At 45.3% G+C, this 23,782-nt stretch overlaps 1 protein-coding gene across 50 annotated transcripts in view; it reads left to right on the top strand.

Moving 5' to 3' along the window:
• The window catches only part of Dscam1 (Down syndrome cell adhesion molecule 1), a 137,352-nt gene extending 115,093 nt beyond the window's left edge, over positions 1–22,259 (top strand). For 27 of the 50 annotated variants that reach the window (XM_076440965.1, XM_076440978.1, XM_076440974.1 and 24 more), the window contains exons 12-29: positions 8,501–8,620; positions 9,146–9,319; positions 9,756–10,052; positions 10,174–10,535; positions 10,680–11,051; positions 11,114–11,300; positions 11,522–11,809; positions 12,017–12,286; positions 12,569–12,800; positions 13,041–13,217; positions 13,401–13,570; positions 13,891–14,130; positions 14,896–15,063; positions 15,863–16,000; positions 16,724–16,914; positions 17,205–17,550; positions 17,901–17,958; positions 19,663–22,259. In XM_076440965.1, the coding sequence (XP_076297080.1) occupies positions 8,501–8,620; positions 9,146–9,319; positions 9,756–10,052; positions 10,174–10,535; positions 10,680–11,051; positions 11,114–11,300; positions 11,522–11,809; positions 12,017–12,286; positions 12,569–12,800; positions 13,041–13,217; positions 13,401–13,570; positions 13,891–14,130; positions 14,896–15,063; positions 15,863–16,000; positions 16,724–16,914; positions 17,205–17,550; positions 17,901–17,958; positions 19,663–19,747 (3,875 nt within the window). In that variant the 3' untranslated portion in view covers positions 19,748–22,259. The other 23 variants (XM_076441011.1, XM_076441015.1, XM_076441005.1 and 20 more) reach the window with 12 other exon arrangements.
• Positions 22,260–23,782: the final 1,523 nt, after the last annotated feature.

Here is a 23,782-nt window from a genome sequence, read left to right as displayed (position 1 = left end):
GTGTTAGAGAATATACTCGTCCGTGTTTTTATTTTTAGATTTTCAATCTCCAAATAAAGAATTTATTTATTATTTTCATTACAATACATTACACTTGAATTAAATTAAAAATCATTTTCAGAAAAAGAATGATATAATATATTGCGTATTTTTATTAAATTAATCAAGAAAAACACGGTCCGAATCGGCATTATATTTCATTTTGTACAAAACCTTTGTGCGGCCACGTCGATGGCAACAGGTGATTCATTTGGTACGAAATAATGCTGCTACAATATCAACTTTATTAAAAATTTCAAATATATTTCAATTAGTCTCTGTAATTAACAGACCGCGGATTTTATGCGTTCATGGAAACAACAACCGAGATATTAAAACAATTCGAGGATGTTGATGTACATTATTTAATTAAAAACTTTCTAGTAACATTCTCCATATATCTTTACCACAAATTATATTTTAATTTATTGTGATCATAATTTTAATATATTTTAAAATATTTCTTGCGTAGAGTCAAATCCATCATTAGAAAATACAAAGCTTTGAGTGAAAAAGGTTCAAAATATTTTGGAGAAGTTCATCCCCAACGGTGACGATTTTCATTCCCCATATAGGGTTGCAGTTAAAAAGGATAATTGTAAACTAATATAATAAGAGATTGTTAAGGCTTTCGTACCCATTTTGGAATTATTTCCCCAACATTCTGCAAACATCGCAGCAAGCTTCATTAGGGGCTAGAATACACGCTAATACTGGTGTGTGTCACGTGGTATAATAAGTGTCATGTGGTGCCCCACCAATGTGGTGTTACACGACATGACAGACACCAGTATTAGCATGTCTTCTAACCCCTAACAGAGCTACATAGCCGCAAAGCTTCCGAGACGTTGAGAAAACAGTTCCGGAAAGGACACAGGTCTCGAAAGGCTGACCAGTAGAGCCGTGCGATCTAAAACCGATCTCATATGTATCTGAAAAATCGATATCTTACACCGGAGTGAATGGCTCTTGTCAGTTGCACCGCAGATCTTCCCGTTCTCGTTCGGCGACGAGCCAGTGAACTCGGGCGAAGCGATCTCGGCTACCTGCTCGATCCTGAAGGGAGACTTCCCGATGGACATATCGTGGGCGTTCAACAGCGTGCCGATCGATTCCGAGAGCACCGATCAGTACACGATCACGAAAAACAAACGGCTGAGCGTGTTGGCGATCGACGCCGTGGCCGCCAGACACGCGGGAGAGTACACTTGCACCGCGTCGAACAGAGCTGGAGCCTCGAGCCACACGGCGGCGTTAGCCGTCAACGGTAATAACGTACGCATGTGTGTAGAGGGGCTGTTGAGTTTCCGTGTAGCCATCGGGAAAGCTGGGGAAAAGCCTCCTCTATCTCATCCCCCTTCTCTCTTGCATCTCATCCATCTTTGCATTAAACAATTCATACAAACCTGTCCCGGTTCCGTTCTGTGGGCACACGGGGGACGTGTGTGTGCGCGCTCGTGTATGGAAATTCCGACATCGAGAGGACCTGGACGACGATCTCGATGATCGCGTCCCTGGATCCGTTCGCCCCGCGAATTCCTGTGGTCGCTGAACTAGGTAGACGAGAATGGTTGTGGATCGTAGATTGGTCGCGAGCTCATCGATTTTGCGTAACACGTTTTCAGTCGCGCCGCAGATCGCGCCGTTCTCGATCGGCGACGAGCCTGCGAATTGGGGAGAAGCGGTCTCGGCGGTCTGCACGGTCGTTAAGGGCGACCTGCCCATCGAAGTGGCCTGGGCTCTGAACGGGGAGCCGGTCACCGTCAAGAATCACGGCGATATCTCGATATCGAGCACCGGGAAACGAGTCAGTCTAATGACCATCGAGGCGGTCAGCGCGAGGCACGCCGGGGAATACACGTGCACAGCCTCGAACGCAGCTGGAGCGACCAGCTATTCGGCTACCTTGGCCGTGAACGGTACAGAAATGCACGAATCGCGGGCTGTGCCATGCGATAGACACGAATCTAGATTAACACCATGCCCATCGGTCACTCGAGACTCATTCTACCCTCCGTTGATCGACGCGTTAGCTACCGGCGTTAGCCACCATAGAACATCATTTTAATGATCATTAAACTGGGAGAACGTTACAGCCATGGAGGCTGTTCTCTGAACGAACGCGCCGGTAGCTAACGTGTCGGACTCTTCTCCGTTCCTTCTACATTGTGTCTAACCACTTTCCCTTTCCGTTCTCGCCCGAGTTCTCTCACGACTGACGTACAAAGACAGAGCACCGTGGATCGGAGATCATTGAGCAACTCTGGGACATTGTTTCCAGTCACTCCGCAGATCGCGCCGTTCTCAATCAGCGAGGAACCGGCCAATTGGGGCGAACAGATCTCCGCAATGTGTAGCATCTTGAAGGGCGACTCACCCATCGAGATACGATGGAGTTTTAACGGGGAACCGATCACCCGCGACACCCATCCGGACATAACGATCACGAAAACCGGGAGAAAGAACTCGGTACTGATCATCGACTCGGTGACCGCGCGCCACGCCGGCGAGTACACGTGTGTCGCGAGCAACTTGGTCGGATCTGTCAGCCGTTCCGCGGAGTTGTCGGTGAACGGTACTTGCCCAAAGCTAATGCACACCATTTAGCCATATCGCACGACCTCCCATTTGAAATTCTCCCGTGAAATCGATCCCTTTACACTCCACGAATCTCACGAGACAGAGACAACATCAGCCCATCCTGTTCTTAATTTCAAACGTCGTCGTCGCCATTCCCACTCTCTAGACCGGGACTACACTATGTCGTGTCTGAACGTCTTTCGATGAAAAGTCTCTATCTGGTTGTTCGTCTGATAGTCTCTCCGCAGATAGCGCCCATTTCCTTTGGCGACGAGCCTGTGAACGCTGGAGACTTGGTCTCGGTACAGTGCGTCGTCACCAAAGGCGACTCCCCTCTGGAGATCACCTGGACCTTCGATAGCCAGCCTATCAGACCCGATCGAATGGACGTGATCGTATCGAACTCCGGGAAACGCGTCAAGCAACTGACCATTGAGTCCGTAGCTGCGAGACACGCCGGGGAGTACACCTGCGTTGCGTCGAACGCGGCTGGATCGACCTCGCACTCGGCCAAATTGGACGTCAACGGTACACCGCTTCTTGACGACACATGGATCGATGACTTATACATTTAGACACCCTCGCTCCCATCGTTCCTCACTTCCAACCTCGCTACCTGCATCAAACCTTCTAGTCACTTCCCGATACTCCTGCATCGAATCCTCGACGTTTTTCTTTCGTTCGTCTTAAGCAATTGGTTTTTCCTTTTAGCCTCGGTTACTTTTGTTTCTTCTTTGTTTTCTAGTCGGTCGCAGAGGTGCGCGTACGTCTGACCAGTTTCGGGAATTAGAAGGGTTCCGGATGTTTTGTGGACGTTGAGGAATTTTGTACGGAAGGGAATGGTTTTGGAAAGATGACGTATTTTGTTTGTTTGAAAACTTGGGTACATTGTGGAATTATTTATATGGTACAGATAAGTTCAATCGGTTAACGGGTAGAATGATTAAACTTCACCTTAGGGACCCAGAAATGTATAAACTTTTGTTAAAAAATATTTAGACAGTCGACATTTTTCTCCTAAAACGGTGATATTAAAGATTTATGTTAGAAATTTACTGGTTCAAAAGTTATGCGTGTTTAAAGTTGAACGATTTTAAGCGTTTTTGTCCTTACCTGCAAGAAACGCTTAAAATCGCTCAATTTTAAACACCCATAACTATTGAACGAATAGATTTCCAACATTAAAACTTGGATTTGTGGCATTTGCTCGTCAAAGTCTACGGGATTACATTTGAAAAGTTAAAAATTCCTGGGAAGTTTAACCGAGAATAATATTTAGAGGATACTGTTCCAGAGTCTATTTCGACCAGGGGGGTAAAAGTCATTACTGTTCTATTAGAGAACAAGACTAACGTATCTAAAAGAACTATTTCAAAACATACTTTCAAAAAATGAACAAAATAAAGTTGTAATGGTCCTACTTTGAATGTGAGACTAAAGTATCTTGTGTCAGACACTATTGATATTGAAGCGCAGTTAAAATTAAGATGAAAAAATGTGCACAAAACGTCCAGAACTTTTCGCTTGAAATTTAAATACCGAAGTTAGTCTGGTGTACGTGGACCTCCGCGATTGATGACGCATTTCCTTGAGTTTCGTCGCGTTGCAGTTGAAAGAGAGTGGTGCCCGGCCCGTGGCGCGGGAATTCAAACGAAGCGGAGCCTCCCTCGACAGCCTGTTAGCCGATCAGGCTCGCGCGTAGCACGGCCTTGGTCGCCGAGCTTTTAGTTCGGTTTCAGTTCCCTCTGTTTTCTCTTTTCAGTAATTCCGAAATTATTGCCGTTTGCGTTCGGCGATAAACCGCTTAACTCCGGTCAGGTAGTAACGGTACCGTGCGCAGTGGTCGAGGGCGATCAACCCTTGAAGCTCCGCTGGACCTTAAACGGTTATCCGATTTCGCCCCACTCTGGAATCTCGATCGTGGATCTCGGCGGACGGGGCGCCATACTCAGCATAGGATCCGTCCGGGCGACGCACGCTGGAACGTACACGTGTATCGCGGAAAACCTTGCCGGAAGGCACGAGCTCTCGGCCGATCTGATTGTCAACGGTGCTTAATGATAAACAATGCTCGGCAACAACAAAAAGTCTCAAGAACGCCACAATATTGTCTTGTCCTTTACAAGTTTCATCCCGATTCTCCCGTAGCATCCTCTGCTTGAGTAACGTGTTCGACCCTTTTGCTCCTTGTTTCGATGATTTCCAAATTACGGATTCGGATCGAGTCCCATTTTTGATTTTTTCTAATCCAACCCCACGGAACCACACACGAGCCACTGTATCGCGAAGCCTGAACACGTTCCGCTGGCCGATTCGAGGAGACGAAGGATCGCCAGCCAATTCGCTCTGGAAGAAAACCCTCCCCCCCCCCAGCCGGTTAAACGAAACGTCTATTTTGCTAGCTGCTCCTCTGTATAACTCTGTTGTGCCTGCCAGTGACTCTGAGCCTCTCTGTCTCTATCTCTCGGCAGTCGCTCCGCATCTGCAGCCGTTCTCGTTCGACGAGGCCAACTCCGGCGATCTGATAATCGTCCATTGCGCGGTCGTAAAGGGGGACACGCCGATTTCGCTCAAGTGGTTGTTCGAGGGACGCCATTTAGAAGTAGGCGACGGAGTGGGTATCACCGCGTTGGGGGATAGAGTGTCCGCACTGACGATACCCGCCGTCAGGGGAGAGCACGCCGGAGAGTATGCTTGCGTCGCCGATAATCCAGCCGGTCGTGCTAGGCACAGCGCCCATCTCAAAGTGAACGGTACAGAAACGTGATTATAAGTCATGCGCACACTGGTAAACACATGATTAACAACCGAGCCGAAGACCAGGCGAACGTGTTACCGGAAATTAAAAAAAAAAAAACAATAAAACAAAATAACAGAACACAGAGAACGAAACGAAACCGGCATGATGATGTACAAATAAACAAGGCGTGTACGCGTAGCTCGAAGCCAGACTGAAGCGGTTGTGTATATGCGTGTTACGTTGAGATCGGCCAAATGATGATGTTGTCTATATATTATACATATATATATATATATTTGAATCGGTCTTGTTGCGCGGTTCGTAGTTCGAGTAGTAGTCGTAATACATATTTATTGAAAGAACGAACGACGTGTCTCCACTGTCTGCTATTGATTGTTGTAATAGCGTATATACATATAAATATGTTTGGAAGAGTCTGCATCCGCTCGACTGTCCATCTTTCTTTCCTACATACATAATTATACCCCCGCATCAATCAGTTTGTCTCGAAGCATCATCGTTTAGGTAGGTCGCTCGGCCGAGTGTAGCTTTTGGACCACAGTCCCGTCTCTCGTTATCCTTCGACTACCATGATCAAAGGTAATTCGTCCGTAGTTCGGGACGAGCTCGACTTCCCACAATCTGAACCCGCCCAACCGATTTCTCTTTTCTTCTTTCTATCTCTCTCTCTCTCTCTATCTCTTATTCTACACATCAAAGACACGAAAAACACTCGTACACTGTCTCTATCTCTCTTTCTATCTATTCCTACATCTTTCTTCCTCTGTTTTCTCTCTCTCTCTCTCCTCGAACCCTTTCTCGGTGCATCGAGTCTCATTAGCGAACGAAGAGCAATCTATAGCGCCGTGATACGCATCGCCACGGGGACGCCTTCGAGTAGGTTTTTCGGATCGGAGGAGAGCACCACCCGGAGAGAGAGATCGGCCGAAAGACGAGAGCCGTGAGAGTCTCTCGCGGAATCCCTCGATGAGAGAATATCGACGACGCACACGGCGGCCACACGAGAGACTGTCCAGTCTACCATGAAGAAGGGATCGGAGTGAGACTGAGTGTGTCGCGGATCTAGCTAGAGCCCTATCATTCCAGTCCTGCCGCGGATCAGTCCGTTCGATTTCGGGGATCAACCGATCTATGCGGGGCAGGCCGCTCAATTGGCGTGCATGGTGCTGCTTGGCGACACTCCCATCAATATCACGTGGACCCACGAGGACCAACCTCTCTCGCAATACAAGGGGTACAGCATCGGGAAACTTGGCCCTCGGACCAGTCTCATGCTGATCGAGACGGTAACGCCGGAGCACGCTGGACGATACACTTGTATCGCTAGTAACCCGTCGGGGATGGCGGTGCACGAGGCGATCTTACGAGTTCACGGTTAGGGCCAGACTAATGGGAGCATTAGAATGATATATGATATATAAATGATTTGAACGATGATTGACTAACTCGGAATGAACAAAGCAACCGCCGCGAACCCGGGGCCCATCCGAGTATATTTGATTGCAGGCTTGAGTTGATGCATCTTCGTCGTTGCCGAAGCTGTCGTGTTACCTTGCCGGAAGCTTTCTGGAATTTCAGTTCTCAGCGGAAGAGTTTCACGTACACAGTGCGTTGCTTTCGTCGCCGGGGACGACTCTCTTGCGCGCCGTTCCTTATCTTTCTCTCTCTTTCCCTCTTTCTTTCTCTCTCTCTCTCTCTCTCTATACTTTCATTCCCTGGTAATTTCTGTATATATCTATTCCTTTCGTGTCTTTCTATAAGCCCTTGTCTGGTTCCGCCTATGTTTATCAGCCGAATAGCAAACGCAAAGTCACGCCCAGAGTCCCACGTGTCCCCCCGAACCCCAACCCCCACAGCAAGTTGGTTGAGCTTGAACCGCATCGTATATTTTATGGCTGTGACAATAAGTATCTCGCCTCGTTTGACTCTCCCTTGTCTCGTTGTCATGCTCATCGTCGCTAATGTCTTCGACGAACACTATTTTCGTTGGCTTCCGAACATCGTCCAGCCGCGGCAAACAGTAGATCCAGGTACCCCGGGTAGGCTACACGACCACATCATTCTTTGCTCGTACGCGACTCGCCTCGCGTCGAAATACTCACTCTATCTCTATCTCTATCTATCTATCTATCTCACTTTCTTTCTTTCTCTACCTATCTATCTATCTATCTATCTCTCCTATCGATCACGATATACTCTTCACCGTGCGAACAGTCGTTGGATCGTCGCGATCACTCGGCGAGACTCTTTAGGTCCTACGATCGAGCTGTGTCTTTCGTGAGATTACATTCGAGTGTCGATTTCTAGTACCTCACCGTACCCCCGTCGCGCTACAACGTGTCCTTGATCCAAGATGACCGACCGACCATCCAATCACCCTCTGAGAATCACCCTTTCGACCTGCCCTTCAATCACCATTCGAATAATCACCTGTTTCACCATGAACACCTAGAACCCACGCCCCTCACACCCTCAGCCCACGCCTCTCACCACACGTCTCGCCTCGTTCATTTTGTGTACATGCATTCGTAGAGGTAGTCGATATTTTCTAACAAGCATGTCTCTTTTCTATATCACTCTGTCTTTCTATCTCTTTCTCACTCTCACACTCTCTCTTTCATTCTCTCTCTCACTCTCGCTCTTTCTCTATTTCTCTTCATCCTGTCAGACTAAACCGTAGATCACTTTCCAAGCGGTACAGCATGATGGACCGTGCTCGAGTATCATGGTAGCGTCTCTACTTGCATGGCCGGACGCGAGCTCCTTCAGAGCCGCAACCGCACAGTCTCTCTATCTGCCTGACGACCTTCTTTCTTTCTGTTCGTGCAGTAGTCACCCGCATAATCATCTCGAATTCCCGCATGTCGAATTAATCGCAGTGTTTGTCGCAGTTGCGGGGGAGAGTCGCGTTTCGCTCAGCATGCCGCGAAACCGATTGTCGTGGCTCCAGTCCTTCTATCGTTGGCTATTACAGACTTGATTATCTTGTTGAAATGATTTTATGATCGACTAGAACGCTTCGGAGACTGGAGACCACCGATGCGACTCGCTCCCGGTTTAACTGCCGATTGGTGGATGCGCCGGGAGGACATTTTGAATAACCCGCTCGTTCTGTAACAGTACCACCACGCTGGATCCTGGAACCCACCGATAAGGCATTCGCTCAAGGCTCTGACGCACGCGTTGAATGCAAAGCCGACGGTTTCCCTAAGCCTCAAGTCACCTGGAAGAGAGCTGCTGGTACGTATTTTTCACAGGCTGTCAAATCGTTCAAACATTTCTGTTCGAATTTATACAGTCCGAGACAAAATTAAATCAACGCACTTTAAAATTGAACCAAATGACTGTTTTTTTTAGATGATAGAAGGATTCGTTCATTAGGTAATGCGTAAAACAAATTTTGAAGAAAATGAGTGAAGATTATGATTTTCAACTTTTTTTATTTGTGGCTATAATGAAATTTTAAAATATGCCGTTTGTTGATCTAAATAAATTACGTACATGCACCAAACTTCATCGAAATCGGTTATCGCATGAAATGGTTAAACTTTACCATAGGGATCTAGAAATTTTTAACTTTTGTTTATGTAATTCTTTAGGTTTTGACAACAAAATTCCAAAAATCCAAGTTTTAATGTTAGGAAGTCACTGGTTCAAAAGTTATGGGTGTTTAATGTTCAGCAAGTTTCGGTTCAACAAATGCCATTGGAAGTAGTAGTTGAAATCTATCGTAACAACTTTGTAATTTCTATTTTCTCATCACAGGGGATACGCCGGGCGATTACACCGACTTGAAATTGAGCAACCCTGACATTAGCGTAGAAGATGGAACCCTGTCTATCAACAACATCCAGAAGACCAACGAAGGCTACTATCTTTGCGAAGCTGTTAATGGAATTGGCTCAGGACTCTCGGCTGTCATTCTCATCTCCGTTCAAGGTAAAGTTCATGCCAAGTTTTCTTATGCCAAACGTATTTCCATGCCAAATCGATCACTTTTTACCATTAAAACTTTCTTAGAAATGAAATATAGTGTAGAATGCATAAAGCTAGAGGAAGTTTAATAAGTCATCGTTCTGTTAATTTCCAATCTGTTTATAAAATATCAATCTTTGAATTTTCTAATTTTCGCAAAAACGTGCAATAGCAATAGCAGAACGTTTATCTCAGGAACTATTTGTTAAATTCATCCGAATTTCTCAATTTCAATCTACAAGATTTGTTGTAACAATTTCTTCCATTGGAAAATTAATTTTTTAATAATTTAGATGATAGAAAATGATTGGGCTAAATTTCACCTTATGGGACCAAAAATTTTGAACTTTTTTTCTATAGAAATAAAATGAAATATCATTAACAACGACTTTATTTGCAGCACCACCCCACTTTGAAATCAAACTGAAGAACCAGACTGCACGACGAGGAGAACCAGCTGTACTGCAATGCGAGGCACAAGGCGAGAAACCGATTGGCATTTTGTGGAACATGAACAACAAGAGACTGGACCCGAAGAGCGACCCTCGTTACACCATCCGAGAGGAGATCCTGGCTAATGGAGTATTGTCTGACCTGAGCATCAAGAGAACCGAGAGGAGCGACTCTGCACTGTTCACCTGTGTTGCCACCAATGCCTTTGGAAGCGATGACACTAGCATCAACATGATTGTTCAAGGTATGTACACGCCCAAGTAATTCGTTCAACAGTCACGTTCACGGATTTGACAGAATATTTTCTGTCAGGAGTGATAGTACCTCCAAGTTTTAAAATATTAATTTATTAAATATTGTTACAGAGGTTCCCGAAGTACCATACGGCCTGAAAGTATTGGACAAATCCGGACGATCCGTTCAATTATCCTGGGCAGCACCCTACGATGGAAACAGCCCTATCACTCGTTACGTCATCGAATACAAGATCAGCAAAGGCTCCTGGGAAACTGACATCGATAGAGTACTGGTACCTGGATCGCAACAGAACGTCGCTAGAGTATTCAATCTGAGACCTGCCACTACCTACCACCTGAGAATCGTTGCTGAGAATGAAATTGGTGCTTCCCGTCCGTCTGATACCGTTACTATCATCACTGCCGAAGAAGTACCATCTGGACCACCAAACAATGTTCGAGTTGACGCAGTTGACCAGCACACACTGAAGGTAACGCAGCCAATTGGAATCAAATAATCGAAAACGTAAATAGTAGACTGCAGATCTTTATGCCAGGTGCAGGACTGTCATTTCGATGCTGTTTATTCGATGTAATAAATTGGTAATACTAATAATAGTCGTAATTTGGAATAGGTAACATGGAAACCACCCGCACGTGAGGATTGGAACGGAGAGATTCTGGGATACTACGTTGGCTACAAACTCACTTCCTCCGACAAGCTCTACACCTACGAAACTGTGGACTTCTCTATGGAAGATGGCAAGGAACATCATTTACAGATCACGAACCTGAAAACCTACACTCAATACAGCGTCGTCGTCCAGGCTTTCAACAAGGTTGGCTCAGGAGCTATGAGTGATGTGAGAAGACAACATACTGCTGAAGGCGTGCCCGAGGAACCTCCACATGATGCCACTTGCACAACCCTCACATCTCAGACCATCAGAGTTTCATGGATGTCACCTCCTCTGAGCGCTGCTAATGGTGTAATCACTGGGTACAAAGTTAGTAAGCGTTATTGGAATCGATCAAAGGTCCTGGCAGAGTCTACAGTTGTTCTTTACAGGTTATTTATGGACCGTCCGACACCTGGTACGATGAAAATACCAAAGACACCAAGATCGCTCCATCAGAGGAAACAATTTTGCACGGATTGAAGAAATACACTAACTATAGCATGCAAGTTTTGGCGTTTACTTCCGGCGGTGACGGCGTAAAATCTGCACCCATCCATTGTCAAACGGAACAAGATGGTACGCGACAGCTTTCATGATTTCATTATTATGTCATTTTAAAATGAAATAATTCTTTTATTTAGACCAAAAAGTCACTTCAACAACATGATCTAATAATTTCTTTCAAGGAATGCACCTTTGTTATGTGGTGCAGTTTTTCCAAATCATATGATTAAACTTCTGGTAGATAAAGTGTTGAGATGAAGGATGGAGCTTAATTTTCTTCAATTATTTTACAGCCCCTGAAGCCCCAACCGCAATCAAAGCCCTGGTGATGTCTCCCGAGTCGATACTTGTTTCATGGCGCCCACCTAGCCAGCCAAATGGAGTAATCGCCCAGTACACAGTTTATACGAAAGCTGACAACGCGGACGAACCAAGCAGCCAGAAAATTCCACCTAATCAATTGACTCATGAGGCTTCTAAATTAGATAAACAACGCAGATATGACTTTTGGGTAACCGCGAGCACCAACATTGGAGAGGGCCAGGCATCTAAAATTGTTTCGTTAGCGGCCAGTGTTCGAGGTACTGTTCCATTCTTATTTACCAGGGGTCGAAAGAGTTCTAAAACTTTCTAATAGATTCTCCTTAAAATACAGGATGTAAGATTAAAGAAATTCATGGGAATAACATTTTGTTTAGGAAGAACAGATAATTATTTGCTTCGATCTCTGTTATTTGCAATTGCTTCTGTACCTGTGTTCTCCACTGATAGGTGATCTTGAATTTTAGTACCAGCAAAGGTGGCATCATTTGACGACAAATTCACTGCAACTTACAAAGAAGATGTTAAACTGCCTTGCCTTGCCGTTGGAGTACCTGCCCCAGAAGTGATCTGGAAAGTACGAGGTGTGGTCCTGCAATCGAGTGACAGACTGCGACAGTTGCCAGAAGGATCTCTGTTCATTAAGGAAGTAGACCGGACCGATGCTGGAGAATATTCGTGTTACGTCGAGAACTCATATGGTCATGACACCGTTACGCATCAGCTTGTCGTCCATGGTAAGATACGTGGCACCTACATATTCGGACCTTAGGCCGGAATATACTACTTAAAAAAAAATGTTTCTAGTTTTTGATGGCTCATAATATTTTCTTGAGGTAATACATTTTAAATCTGTAGGCATTATATATTTTATAAACATGAAAAGACTTCTACATCTAACAGACATCTATGATTTGCAGTTAAGGTCTTCTTAATAAACTTTAGAAACATATAGTACATACTACCGTGATACAGTACATTGGGGGTGTTAGTGATTAAAAATTCTTGATGTTCTACAGCTCCACCTCACTCGCCGCAAGTCACCCTCACTGCCACAACCACTAACTCGCTAACAATGAAACTCCGACCTCATCCGACCGACAACGCTCCGATCCACGGATACACAATTCATTACAAACCTGAATTTGGCGACTGGGACACCGTACAGATCAGCTCCACGGATCAGATCTACACATTGGAGAACTTGTGGTGTGGCTCGAGATACCAGATCTATGTCACGGCTTACAACGGGTAAGGAATACCTATTTAGACCACCTTTAACTAAATCGAACTTTGAATCTCTAATATTTTTAACTCTATTGTGTTCGGAGATAATACTGTATTTGTATATATAGAATCACCTCCTGGCCGGTTGTACCACCCGTTCGGCCACATCCCCTGTATACTTAATATAAATGACCCCTTAATTCATGATATTCCCTATTTTGATAGTCTCTGTCAAAATTTCATGGAAAATGAACATTTTTGTAGAATTGGTACCGGCGATCCCTCCGACATGCTCAACATCCGCACCAAAGGCTCGAAACCGATTATTCCTGAAGCGGCACGATTCATTGAAGTATCCACGAACAGTATCACCCTTCACCTGAGCGCCTGGTCTGATGGTGGTTGCCCCATGCTCTATTTCGTCGTTGAACACAAGAAGAAGTAAGATAAGATCGTTGAAAGGAGAGTGTTCTGTTTGGAATGGCATTTCTTTGCCAATTTTCAGGAATTCTTTCCGAAAAAATATTATTCATTGTATAATAGATTTTTTGCAAACAATAGTTCAGCATCGAGCGCTAATATTAAACTTGAGAAATTTAATGGTAACCGGTTCGCACGATTCAGGCACCAACAAGAATGGAACCAAGTCTCGAACAACGTGAAACCCGGCGGCAACAACTTCGTCGTTTTGGACCTGGACCCTGCTAGCTGGTATCACTTGAGAGTGACTGCGCACAATAACGCTGGTTTCGCGGTAGCTGAGTATGAATTCGCAACACTGACCGTAACCGGAGGTAAGTATGGGACGACATAGGAAAAGGGCAACGGCACTCGTAGCCGGTGCTAATGGTGGCTGGATTGAATGGTCGCCGTGTTTTTTGTTCCAGGCACCATTGCACCGGCTCGCGAGCTACCTGACGTGAACGGTGGTGGCAACGAAGAAGATCCGATGAAAATTTTCAAAGCAAACATATATCTGGTAGTACCGGTGGTAACCGCTATTGTCGTGATAATCGTTGCCGTCATCGTGATCTGTGTTCTGAGAGGGAAGGGCCATGGTAGCGATAAAGGTAATTCAAAGATTTGTTTCTTTTTCCATTGTTTGAACGAACAGGTACAATCGCACCGCCCGTACGCAACGGAGGTAACGACAACACCGATGTCAGGCGTTATTTCCCCTGGCTGCCGGGTTGGCTCGACGTAAACGTGGTGGTGCCGGTCGGAGCTACGGTTGTAGTAATTATTGTAGGCATAGTGGTGATTTGCGTCGCACTGTCGAGGAGAACTCGAGGTCCGGAACAAACGCGGCTGCGAGGTATCTCATCAGCCGACGAGAAATATTACGAGGGACAATGTATATCAACCTTTTTTTTATTTTTTTAAACTTGCTAAGTCACTGAACCGTTGGATCATTATCAGCAAGATAATTTCTCTGTAGAACAAACAGAGAAAGGCGGACTAACCCTGGTTCATTCTCATTCGTCTACAGCAGTGCACGGTTAAATTTACACGAGTCAGCCCCTCCCTCTTCTCTCAATACAATAGATGGCTGAGAATCTTCCCATTAAAATGAGTCCAAAAATGGGGTAAAGCGGGGCCATTTTACTTAATTAATGGAATAATCTGTATTAGACCTGGGCTACTGCTTGCTCACGAGCTGCTGACGCTCGAGCCGTGGCTACCTATATCGCGCTCCAATCGCTCAGCGTGGTAGTGGGGGTAGCGGCTCTAGCGTCAGCAAACAGTTACCCAGGCTTGATCTACGTCATAATCCGATTTACATCGTGTTTGGACTTATTTTAATTGAAAAAATCTCGACTATCCATTGGCACTACAATTACGAAGGTACGACGACGATTATTGAAAATGAAATTTCTCGTTATACCAATTTTCTCACTTTGTCGCGAGGCGATGTAAATTTCACCGTGCACCGCTGTATTTCAAGATGAAGAAGTTATTTTACTGACGATCGATCCAGACGTACGCCGCCCTACTTTCGGAAAATAATCTTTCCGCTGAATTTTCCTGTTGTAGGTGTCGGTGGACCGACAGTGCAATCAAGTATCACGTAACCGTCTGTTCGATCACGTACTCATTCATCCGGATCGATTACTTTCAGATGACGTGGTCTACCAGCAAACCGGAGTTGGCGGAGCTACCCTCGACAAACGCAGACCCGACCTTCGTGACGAGCTCGGCTACATCGCACCACCGAATCGCAAACTACCGCCCGTACCCGGGTCCAACTATAACACATGCGATCGCATCAAGCGAGGTACAGTGATAAGTAAGCCACAACTGCCAACAATATGATTTTTTAGCCAACTTCCAACTATAATTGTTTAGATGTTGTCGCATCGGCACGATAGTCTTTACCGTTCTTTTATTTGACGTGACACGATCGGACCGCACAAAGAACATTGTTAGTCATCACCATTACCGGACAGCCTCGAAACCGATTTCGAGCTACACACAGATGGCGGGCGGAAGAGGTGTCGAATGTTAAACAAGAGAAAATGTTGTTGATCCTCGAGCGACGGAGATCGCGTTTAATTAACAACTTCCATAAAATGTTCATGGTTAATTCGAAGCGCTTGACGAAGACAGCAAATGCGCGAAATTTCCGCCAGAACCTAAGCGTATGAGAGAGGGGTCTCGCAAATCCCCTGCCATCTCCTGATGGACGATCAGAGTAGTATAAGCTTGAAAAGATGAAGATACTCGATTCTATGCTCGTGGTTTCAACATTCGCCATGCCTGTTCCACCCGCTACAAACCCAAACACCATACCCACACGCGTTCATCATAGACCTTGCCAGTTCTGTTTCATTGTCTGCCTCGCTTAAAAATATGTTTTTTCTCTACAAGTATCGAGATGTATGTCCTACGAGGACGGTTATTTTTCTCCCTTATTTGCGCTTATCACACAACAAGTGTCAAGTCACGTGCGTGTTACGGTGTGCCGCCGGTGTGACCCCAGTATCCCAAGCGAACGATACAATCTCACCCGAAATGGCAGCGAGCCAAACCCCGAATCTCGGTAAGCGTTAGCCAGTCGTACCACCTTTGTAGTATATGTTCGATAGGTGGAACAGGTTCGATAAGGAGTCACTCGACGTGGGATCCGAGGCGGCATATGTACGAGGAATTGAATCATTGCCCGCCGAACCGAAGATGTCCACCGCCGCCGCGTATGGGCAGTGCCGAGGCTCTATCCCACAGAGGTTGGTAACAGTAGTTAAAGACCCGAACGAAGCGCTCTTACAACCTCCGTCTTCCCCGAAGACGAAGCCCTTCGTCTAACGCGAGACTGCGAACGCTGTACCGTGTGCGGCACACAGCTGTTGCAGCCGGTCTTCGTAAGTCCTCTTCGTTCCACGGTTTTCTCGTCTCGACCCTTTTCGTCTTGCACGCCCAAAGCATGCTTGCGCTGGTACCCGTTTATTTCGCAAACAGAAAACACGCCGCACTCATAGGAAACACCTCTCTCGATCCATTCGATTTTCTCTGTGATCGGTCGAACCGTCCACTCGTGCCTCCAATCTATCACAGATACTCGGACCTGTGACTGAAATCTACGAAAAATGTCTTCTGTATCTTCTGTGATTGCTTGAGAAGTTAGAGTCGACTGGGACCTTTGTGCACTTCCGTAATCGTAAAACTGACGTGCATGATGTTATTTTCCCGTCTGAATGTTTCTCCTCGAGCAGTGGGAGAGAAGAGGAAGACGTAGGAATGGGATACGTAGGTATTATGGTTATAGTTATGTGACTGCGTACACGTCTCGAAACACAACCCGCTCAGATAGTCTCGTGTTACAGTGGCGTTCCGCCGAAAGGGAGCGACTATAACGCCCTCGATGCACCGAGATGATCTTTTACCATGAATAGAGTAGATTGACTATGACCAGAATGACAGTGTCTACCCTGAGTGATCGTTTTTTTCAGGCATGGACGATGAGATCTGTCCGTACGCCACTTTCCACCTTCTTGGATTCCGCGAGGAAATGGACCCCACCAAGGCCATGCAATTCCAGACCTTCCCCCACCCTGGCAATGGACACTCCGGCACGATGGGACCACCCGTTGGACACCCTACCAACGTCTCTGCTCACAGCCGCTCTGGATCTCAGTCTATGGTAACTGGAAACATTTCTTGGAGTAATTTGACAAACAAGTACAAACAGAAATGATAACTCCTCCTATTTTCATGTCCAAAAAAATTTATTTTGGAACATAATGTACATTTTAATTACGTCTCTTTGGTCTCGATTATCCATCGGGCCTTAATTTATCCGGGCTGTTTGTCACCCGATCAATCGAGGTCCTACTGTACAATATACCAATATATCAATATTTCCACATCTATAAAATATGTCAACATCCCCATGTAATATGAAGTATGTCAACATTCCCATATCTGTTACAGCCACGTCAAAACGGACGCTACTCCCGAGTCCCATCCCAAGGAGGCGGCAGCGGCACCCACAACGTTTTCTCCCCCGAATACGACGACCCGGCCAACTGTGCTCCCGAAGAAGACCAATACGGACAATATGGCGCTCCCTACGACCATTACGGATCTCGTGGCTCTGTCGGACGTCGCAGCGTAGGATCGGCTCGCAACATTCCCGTCTCTGGATCACCGGAACCGCCACCACCCCCACCAAGAAACCACGACCAGAACAACTCGAGCTTCAACGACAGCAAGGAGAGCAACGAGATCAGCGAGGCAGAGTGTGATCGTGATCAACTCGTGAACCGCAACTACGGCGGTCAGTACAGAGAACCGTGATCGAGTAGGGGGGCAAAAGGGTTGAACACCGAGGAAAATACAAATTGATCACGCGTCAACCGGAAACGTTCGAAACGAAGATTTCCGGTTGACGTGAATCTATGATGGTCTTCGACTCGTTCTGTTCGCTCTGGACCTCCCCTCCCGTTGCTCGTTCCTATGCAGTAGGCGAATATAGGCATGCCGAGCGAGTCACAATTGTACAAGAATGAACGGGACTCGCTCCGGAGTCTGTGTACCTAATCGTTTTAGCTTCCACGAATTGCATGCTACGTGTCGTCATAGTAGTTTACCGTTGTGTCAATCGTGCCGTGTGTTTTTCTATTTCAGTGAATGCTCGCGGCAAGGACGGCATGACCACCGAGGAGATGCGTAAACTCATAGAGAGGTCAGTAGAGATCGAGTGAGTTTGGTTAACGGCGATCGGTTCGCGAGAACCGTGCCGCCGTTCCTGCCGCTGTGTCTCGAGCGATTTCTTTGCCTCGAGAACCTAAGTCATTGACTTTCTCGAAACTAAATTGGCCGACTCTCCGTTTCAGTCGCTTCGACTCTCGCTATTCACGATAGCTACTGATCGTTTCGTAATTCTTTGCTGGATCTCTTCTTTGCGTAAATTGCACTGTCCAACGATCATTTTCTGCTCTAATAACTACAGTTTTCTTTCGATCTAAGGGTGTAGACTCTCGTCTCCAGGATTGCAAGGGTGCCGGATGCGCCTTGTCTCGGTCTCAAAATGCAGTTTGACATTATAGAGTCAGTATCTAATATGAAAAATTGAAATGATCATTGATAAGAGTGATAATTCAAAGAACAAGGTTGTAGACTGGGATTTTACATATTCATGTAAAACATTAGAAAAATTTAGGAATATTGTTACACTATTTTCGACTTCCTAGAGTCATTTACAGAATAAGTTCATATTTATACGATTTGTGTAACAATTTTCTGTAAGCATGTAGTTATTAGCTGCTCTCTATTAGAACACCAAAACGTTATAAGCTTGGACGGTGTAATTTTAGCTTGTTGATTGCTGGTATCGAGTCTGTTGAATTGGAATTTCAAGTACTTGCGTACAGTCGTGGGTATGAAACCTATGAAAATGATAGTGGTGATCGAGTGCACGGTGGTTCCGCTAAGAACCCTGAACAACAACCTTTCGACAATCTGCCTAACGTTACTCTGACTTTTTCTTGTTTCATGACTCTTTACGCAGGAAGCCGTAAGTTCGTTAGACAATAATCAATAACTACAAACGCAGGGTGCACACCCGCAACCGACAGTCGCGTTAGAGACTGATCTTGAGAGGCTTTAGAAGCTGCGTTAACTCTGTTTTTTAGTTAGTGTTTTATTGTGGCCACGAGAATAGGTCAGTCAATGCTTCGACAGCGAATATGCTTCTCCGTACCAACGAGATCTCTACCTGGGTCCGAATTACCGCTTGTTTTCAATCATCATGTGTTTGCATGCGATTATACGATGATAACTGCTAATCACATGTGATATCCGTAGTTGATTACTAATACTTTCCCAGATGACGTCGAAGGTATACTAAGAACGATTATCAAAAGTTTGTTTCCGCCGCAAATTCCCCGTTATCGCTACAGATCCTGCCGCCATTGCCGCTGGTGCTACTAACCATTATCCATCGCTACCAAGAACAAAAAGAATAAACTTTTTTATTGTTGTATTTATTAACGCTACACCTGGTCTTATTAATATGTGTTCGCGAGTGCCGCTAGTTTGCATGACTTTGTCGCTGTGTGCCACGTGCAGAGTCTTTTAGTTGCTGTTGTTTAGATGCCATGCAGTCACTCGTCCATAATGCCAGAGCGTCTGCACGTGGATAGAGCTTAAGCTTGATTCGCGGTTTAAGAATGCTCGCACCACGCTCACCTGTCTCTCATGCTCAAAAAAACAATTCTTATCGCAGTAGGAAGCATCGCGTATGGTACACGAGCACGAGCGCAGTGCGAGCACGCTTTCGCCTTGGATCAATGTGTTTAGAGTAACTGTGACTGTTTGAATACCAGGGACAACGATGTCGCCCGCCGAGTCTATGCCGAATATTAAAAATGCGTACTGCATGTTGCAGAAACGAAGCCCCCGGCCGGCAAACCGGCGCCTCCCACGGCGGTCACGGGGGACTCCTCACACCCTACGATACTGTGGCAGTGTAACCTGTAAATCATCATCTTCCGTGGTCTTCCGTCTCTCTCGTCGCCAGCGGCCGAAGACTCGAGAGAAGCGGAACGAATGCGCAAGCTAACTCTTCCCCCGGTGCTGTCGTCGGTCCAATTTGCAACGATTTACCATTTAAATGAATTAGCCGCGTCGTCGCGAGTTAGGTAGACACGGTCCTTGTCGCACGCGAACGATTTCGATCGGCGGATCTCGTCTTGAAGGATATCGACGCTCGGACGATCGACCAATAGTATACCGGTCGCCCCATGAGAAAGGGACCTACGTTCCATCTTCGTCCGCGACCATATCGTTTTACACCGGTTCTTGGCCTTTCTCTCTTTGTTCGATCTCGCGTTTTATCTTCTTGTAATCGTTCGATCGCTCATTTCTCGTTGCTCAATCGTCGACAAGGCCAGATGACGAAACTGCCAAATTCAATTGACTGCCGTACTTGGACGGGGAGGGGAAGGGAACATTTATTCGCGGGGCGCAATACTGCCGCGTCGATCCGAGCGATCTACGATCCGATCGTACGATCCGTCGTGAGCGAGAACGATCCCTTAGGGATGGCGAACAGACCCGGCATGTTCGTCGATAGGTGCGACAGATGGATCCGACCCGCGACGCGTCTTCTCAGCGACGATGGACTTTCGCAGTCTACACAAAACAAACACACACGCATACACACAAAACACACACACACGCACGGGGGTTCTTCGCGAGATGTCCTAGGTTACGATTGTCGCTTCCAAGCGCCACGAGTCACGGGAAAATCCAACACGAGAATAATATATTAGTTACTCGCTTTTTTAAGTCATGGTTGTGCCACACTGCCGCTCCCCGCAGGCATATGATATTATACATACATACATACATAACGTATATTATTATGATATTATACATATACATACGGTATATATATATATACGGTTTATAATTTCGTAACGAAGGTTGTGTCCCCCTTTTTCGGTGAGAGATCAACGATCTTGAGTCTCGACGGTCGCGGAGAGCAAAAGCAAATGTTCTGGTAGCGCTGCTATTTGCGACAGTGTCTCGTTGTCGTCGTCGTCGTCGTAGCAGTAGTTCGAGAGGAACACGAGGAACGTTCTTCCTTCGCGCGAGTTTTTCTGCTCAAGATTCTCGCCGAACACCGTTCGAAGGAAGAACAAGCAGCACGCGCGATTACACGCTCCAGCGGAGAACACACGGATCGTACACTCGCCGGTCAACCGCGAGCGAAACGAAGAAAATTTACGCTAGCAAGCAAGGACACACGTAAACACTCTCTCGCATGCACACACAATCACACTGGAAACATACATACACACACACCACGCTCGCTGTTGATTTTTAATCGTCCTATATGATATTTAGTCCGCTGTACACACACATATATTCCCGCAAGCTAATCTCGATCAATTAACGTGAGTTTAAACGATAATGCGACGATGATATAACGTGTAAGCAATTCGAGCAACAAGTACCGATTTAAATCGTAAGTAAGTAGCTCCTAAGTCGGACGGATATGGTCGCGAGGTGCGCCGTTTTGAATTCGTTGAACGGTGACGCGTCGAGCTTCCGAATTAAACGATAATTAGTATCCACGTAGACCGCAGAAAAAAAAATAGAACGCGAAAGAAATAGGTGAAGAGAGTGTGAGAGTGAGAATAGAGAGAAGAATGATTCGACAGGCACCTGATCCTCTGTTTGCTCGACGCGTGCGCTGGAATGCAGTTGCGGCGCGTGTCTCATAGCTCTCGTTTTTATGATAACACTATTTAGATATATACAAATATATATATGTATACATTGACGTTCATACACATACGTTGTAAGTAGGTATGTCTAGGTGTCGCATTTATTTGCCGAGGCGATGCTCGAGTGGTACACCAGTCGCGAGAGAGCGTCACGGTCGAAGACGATGCCTCGTCGTTGACGACGATGGCAGTGCCGGGAAGCTTTGCCCGTGATCGCCGATTCTATTGTATTATTGTCGGACTATTTCGCGCGTATTTTTCTCGACCGAGAGGAGTCTCGCACCCTCGCCCACCCTCGTAACACGTGATTTGATTATCGCTGGGCTGCGACTCGGCTCGCCGACGCACTTTTACTCATCGATGTGATTTTAAAGGCTGCGCAAAGTCTCGTGTCTCGTGTATGTGTTACGATCGCGCTCTACCACTCTTTAAATGTAGCCATATCCAAGTCACCTTTTACTACCTATGTAATATCACGTTTTAAAACTCACGCGCGACACACACGGCGCGCGGAGCTTTTCGCTTTTGAAGCTTTTCCGGAATTTTACGCGATTAAAGGAAAACAAAAAATTCAGAGGGGAATAGGACGTTGTAAGAGAAAACCGACAGATATTTAACTTATTCGATATTAACCACGCGATGATTAAACTATAAGAAACGATAATACGAATCGAAACGTGATGTCCGCGCGACACGTCGCATTAATAGCTATTTCTTCTATATTTATCCACTCGGGAGTAAACCACGTATACACTCGTTTTATATTTGTCGTTATGGTTTGTGTGATCGATCTGGAATCGTTTTTACTTCGCAAGGTTCAACGTTACTGTTTTTTCGTTTCGTGATGCTGTGAACATAAACGGTCGGTGCCGCCGTCCGCGTTATACGTACATATTATTATTGTATACATATAATACCTATCATATGATTATGCTTGGTCGTCATTGGAATAATCGATGTTCGTTTCGTGCAAACAGCGGGGCGGTTCTTCGAGCTTCACACCTTCGGCGGGGCGCGTATCGTTCTCTGTTTCGGTTGCAAGCAGACTCGAGACGTTACGTATTTTCTACTAATTCCGTTGGCCCTCTGTGCTCGCCTTTCAATTGGCCGTAAGTTCGCATTCACATACAACGATACACGTATATCTCCGCGTTCGTAGGGACTCGAGGATCCGCTCGCAGTACACCGTTTCCTCAGTACCACTGTTTTATGTTTTTGTACCAAAGTCGTAGCGTCTAACTTTACGTTAAATAAACAAAACCAAAAAAAAAACGGACGAGGCTTGATTGATTCCTCTTCCGATTCGCGCTGAACGTTTTGGTTTGCTAGAGCGAAAGCTGGACAAAAGTATACGACATAGGCTAAACTTTAGGGGGTCAAAAATTGTGGGTTTTTTTAAATGTTTTCCTGTAGATTTTGGTGAGAACATGCTGAAATCCAAGTTTTAATGTTAAGAATTCACTGAATCAGAAGTTTAAAGTTGATGGGTGTTCCATAGTTATTTAGCATGCTCATTTACATAATGTGTCAACAGCATGTCGTTCTATCGTTGGTCTGTTGAATACTATTTTTTCTTTTCTTTTAAGGTTTACAACGGCTTAATATTATATTGTTGCACTTTTTTCCTTCATTGATCTTTACAGCATCTTTTTACAATAGTTTTGGAGATTTTAAAAACTTCCTACTGAATATGTATCATTAAAATTATTAAGAATAACTACCATACTAAACAAATTGTATTATATTGTAAGAATGTTCACGAAATTCATTATTTCACATGAATTATATGTCACATGAAAATCATGATGGTCCATTGGATTGTTCTTGGGCTATAATGTTATAAAATTGAGAGAAGAACCCTTTTATCTAATCTTTTATTCATTAAATTTTTTCAATAACATTATTTACAAAAACTTTGAAAGTCGTCAAATAAATAATTATATCTTCTCAAATGCTGAATCATTTGCGCTAAAAATTTTTTTTAATATTCCTCGAGATGCGGTCCAAACTCAGTAAAAATTGAATAAATTAATGTCCAATGGATCAGTTATTAACAATTCGTAAAGGAACATATTTTTCAATCCATTGCCTGGGTGTAGATTCTTAAATAATTTAACTAACTCTGAGAATAATACTTAGGACACGTTCAATATACGGTAAAGGTTTACGAAAGCTTTTTCAACGATACTACGAAAACAACGAATTATCTGTTCGTGCGTTTATGAGCGCCGGAGTATTTTTGCAAAGATAAGGAGTGGGCACCGAGCGTTTGGT

Source organism: Lasioglossum baleicum, chromosome 16 (genome assembly GCF_051020765.1).
Source record: "Lasioglossum baleicum chromosome 16, iyLasBale1, whole genome shotgun sequence".
NCBI classification, from domain to species: Eukaryota; Metazoa; Arthropoda; class Insecta; order Hymenoptera; family Halictidae; genus Lasioglossum; species Lasioglossum baleicum.
Note: the sequence above shows the minus strand (reverse complement) of the source record. Positions and strands in the feature narration are given on the sequence as shown.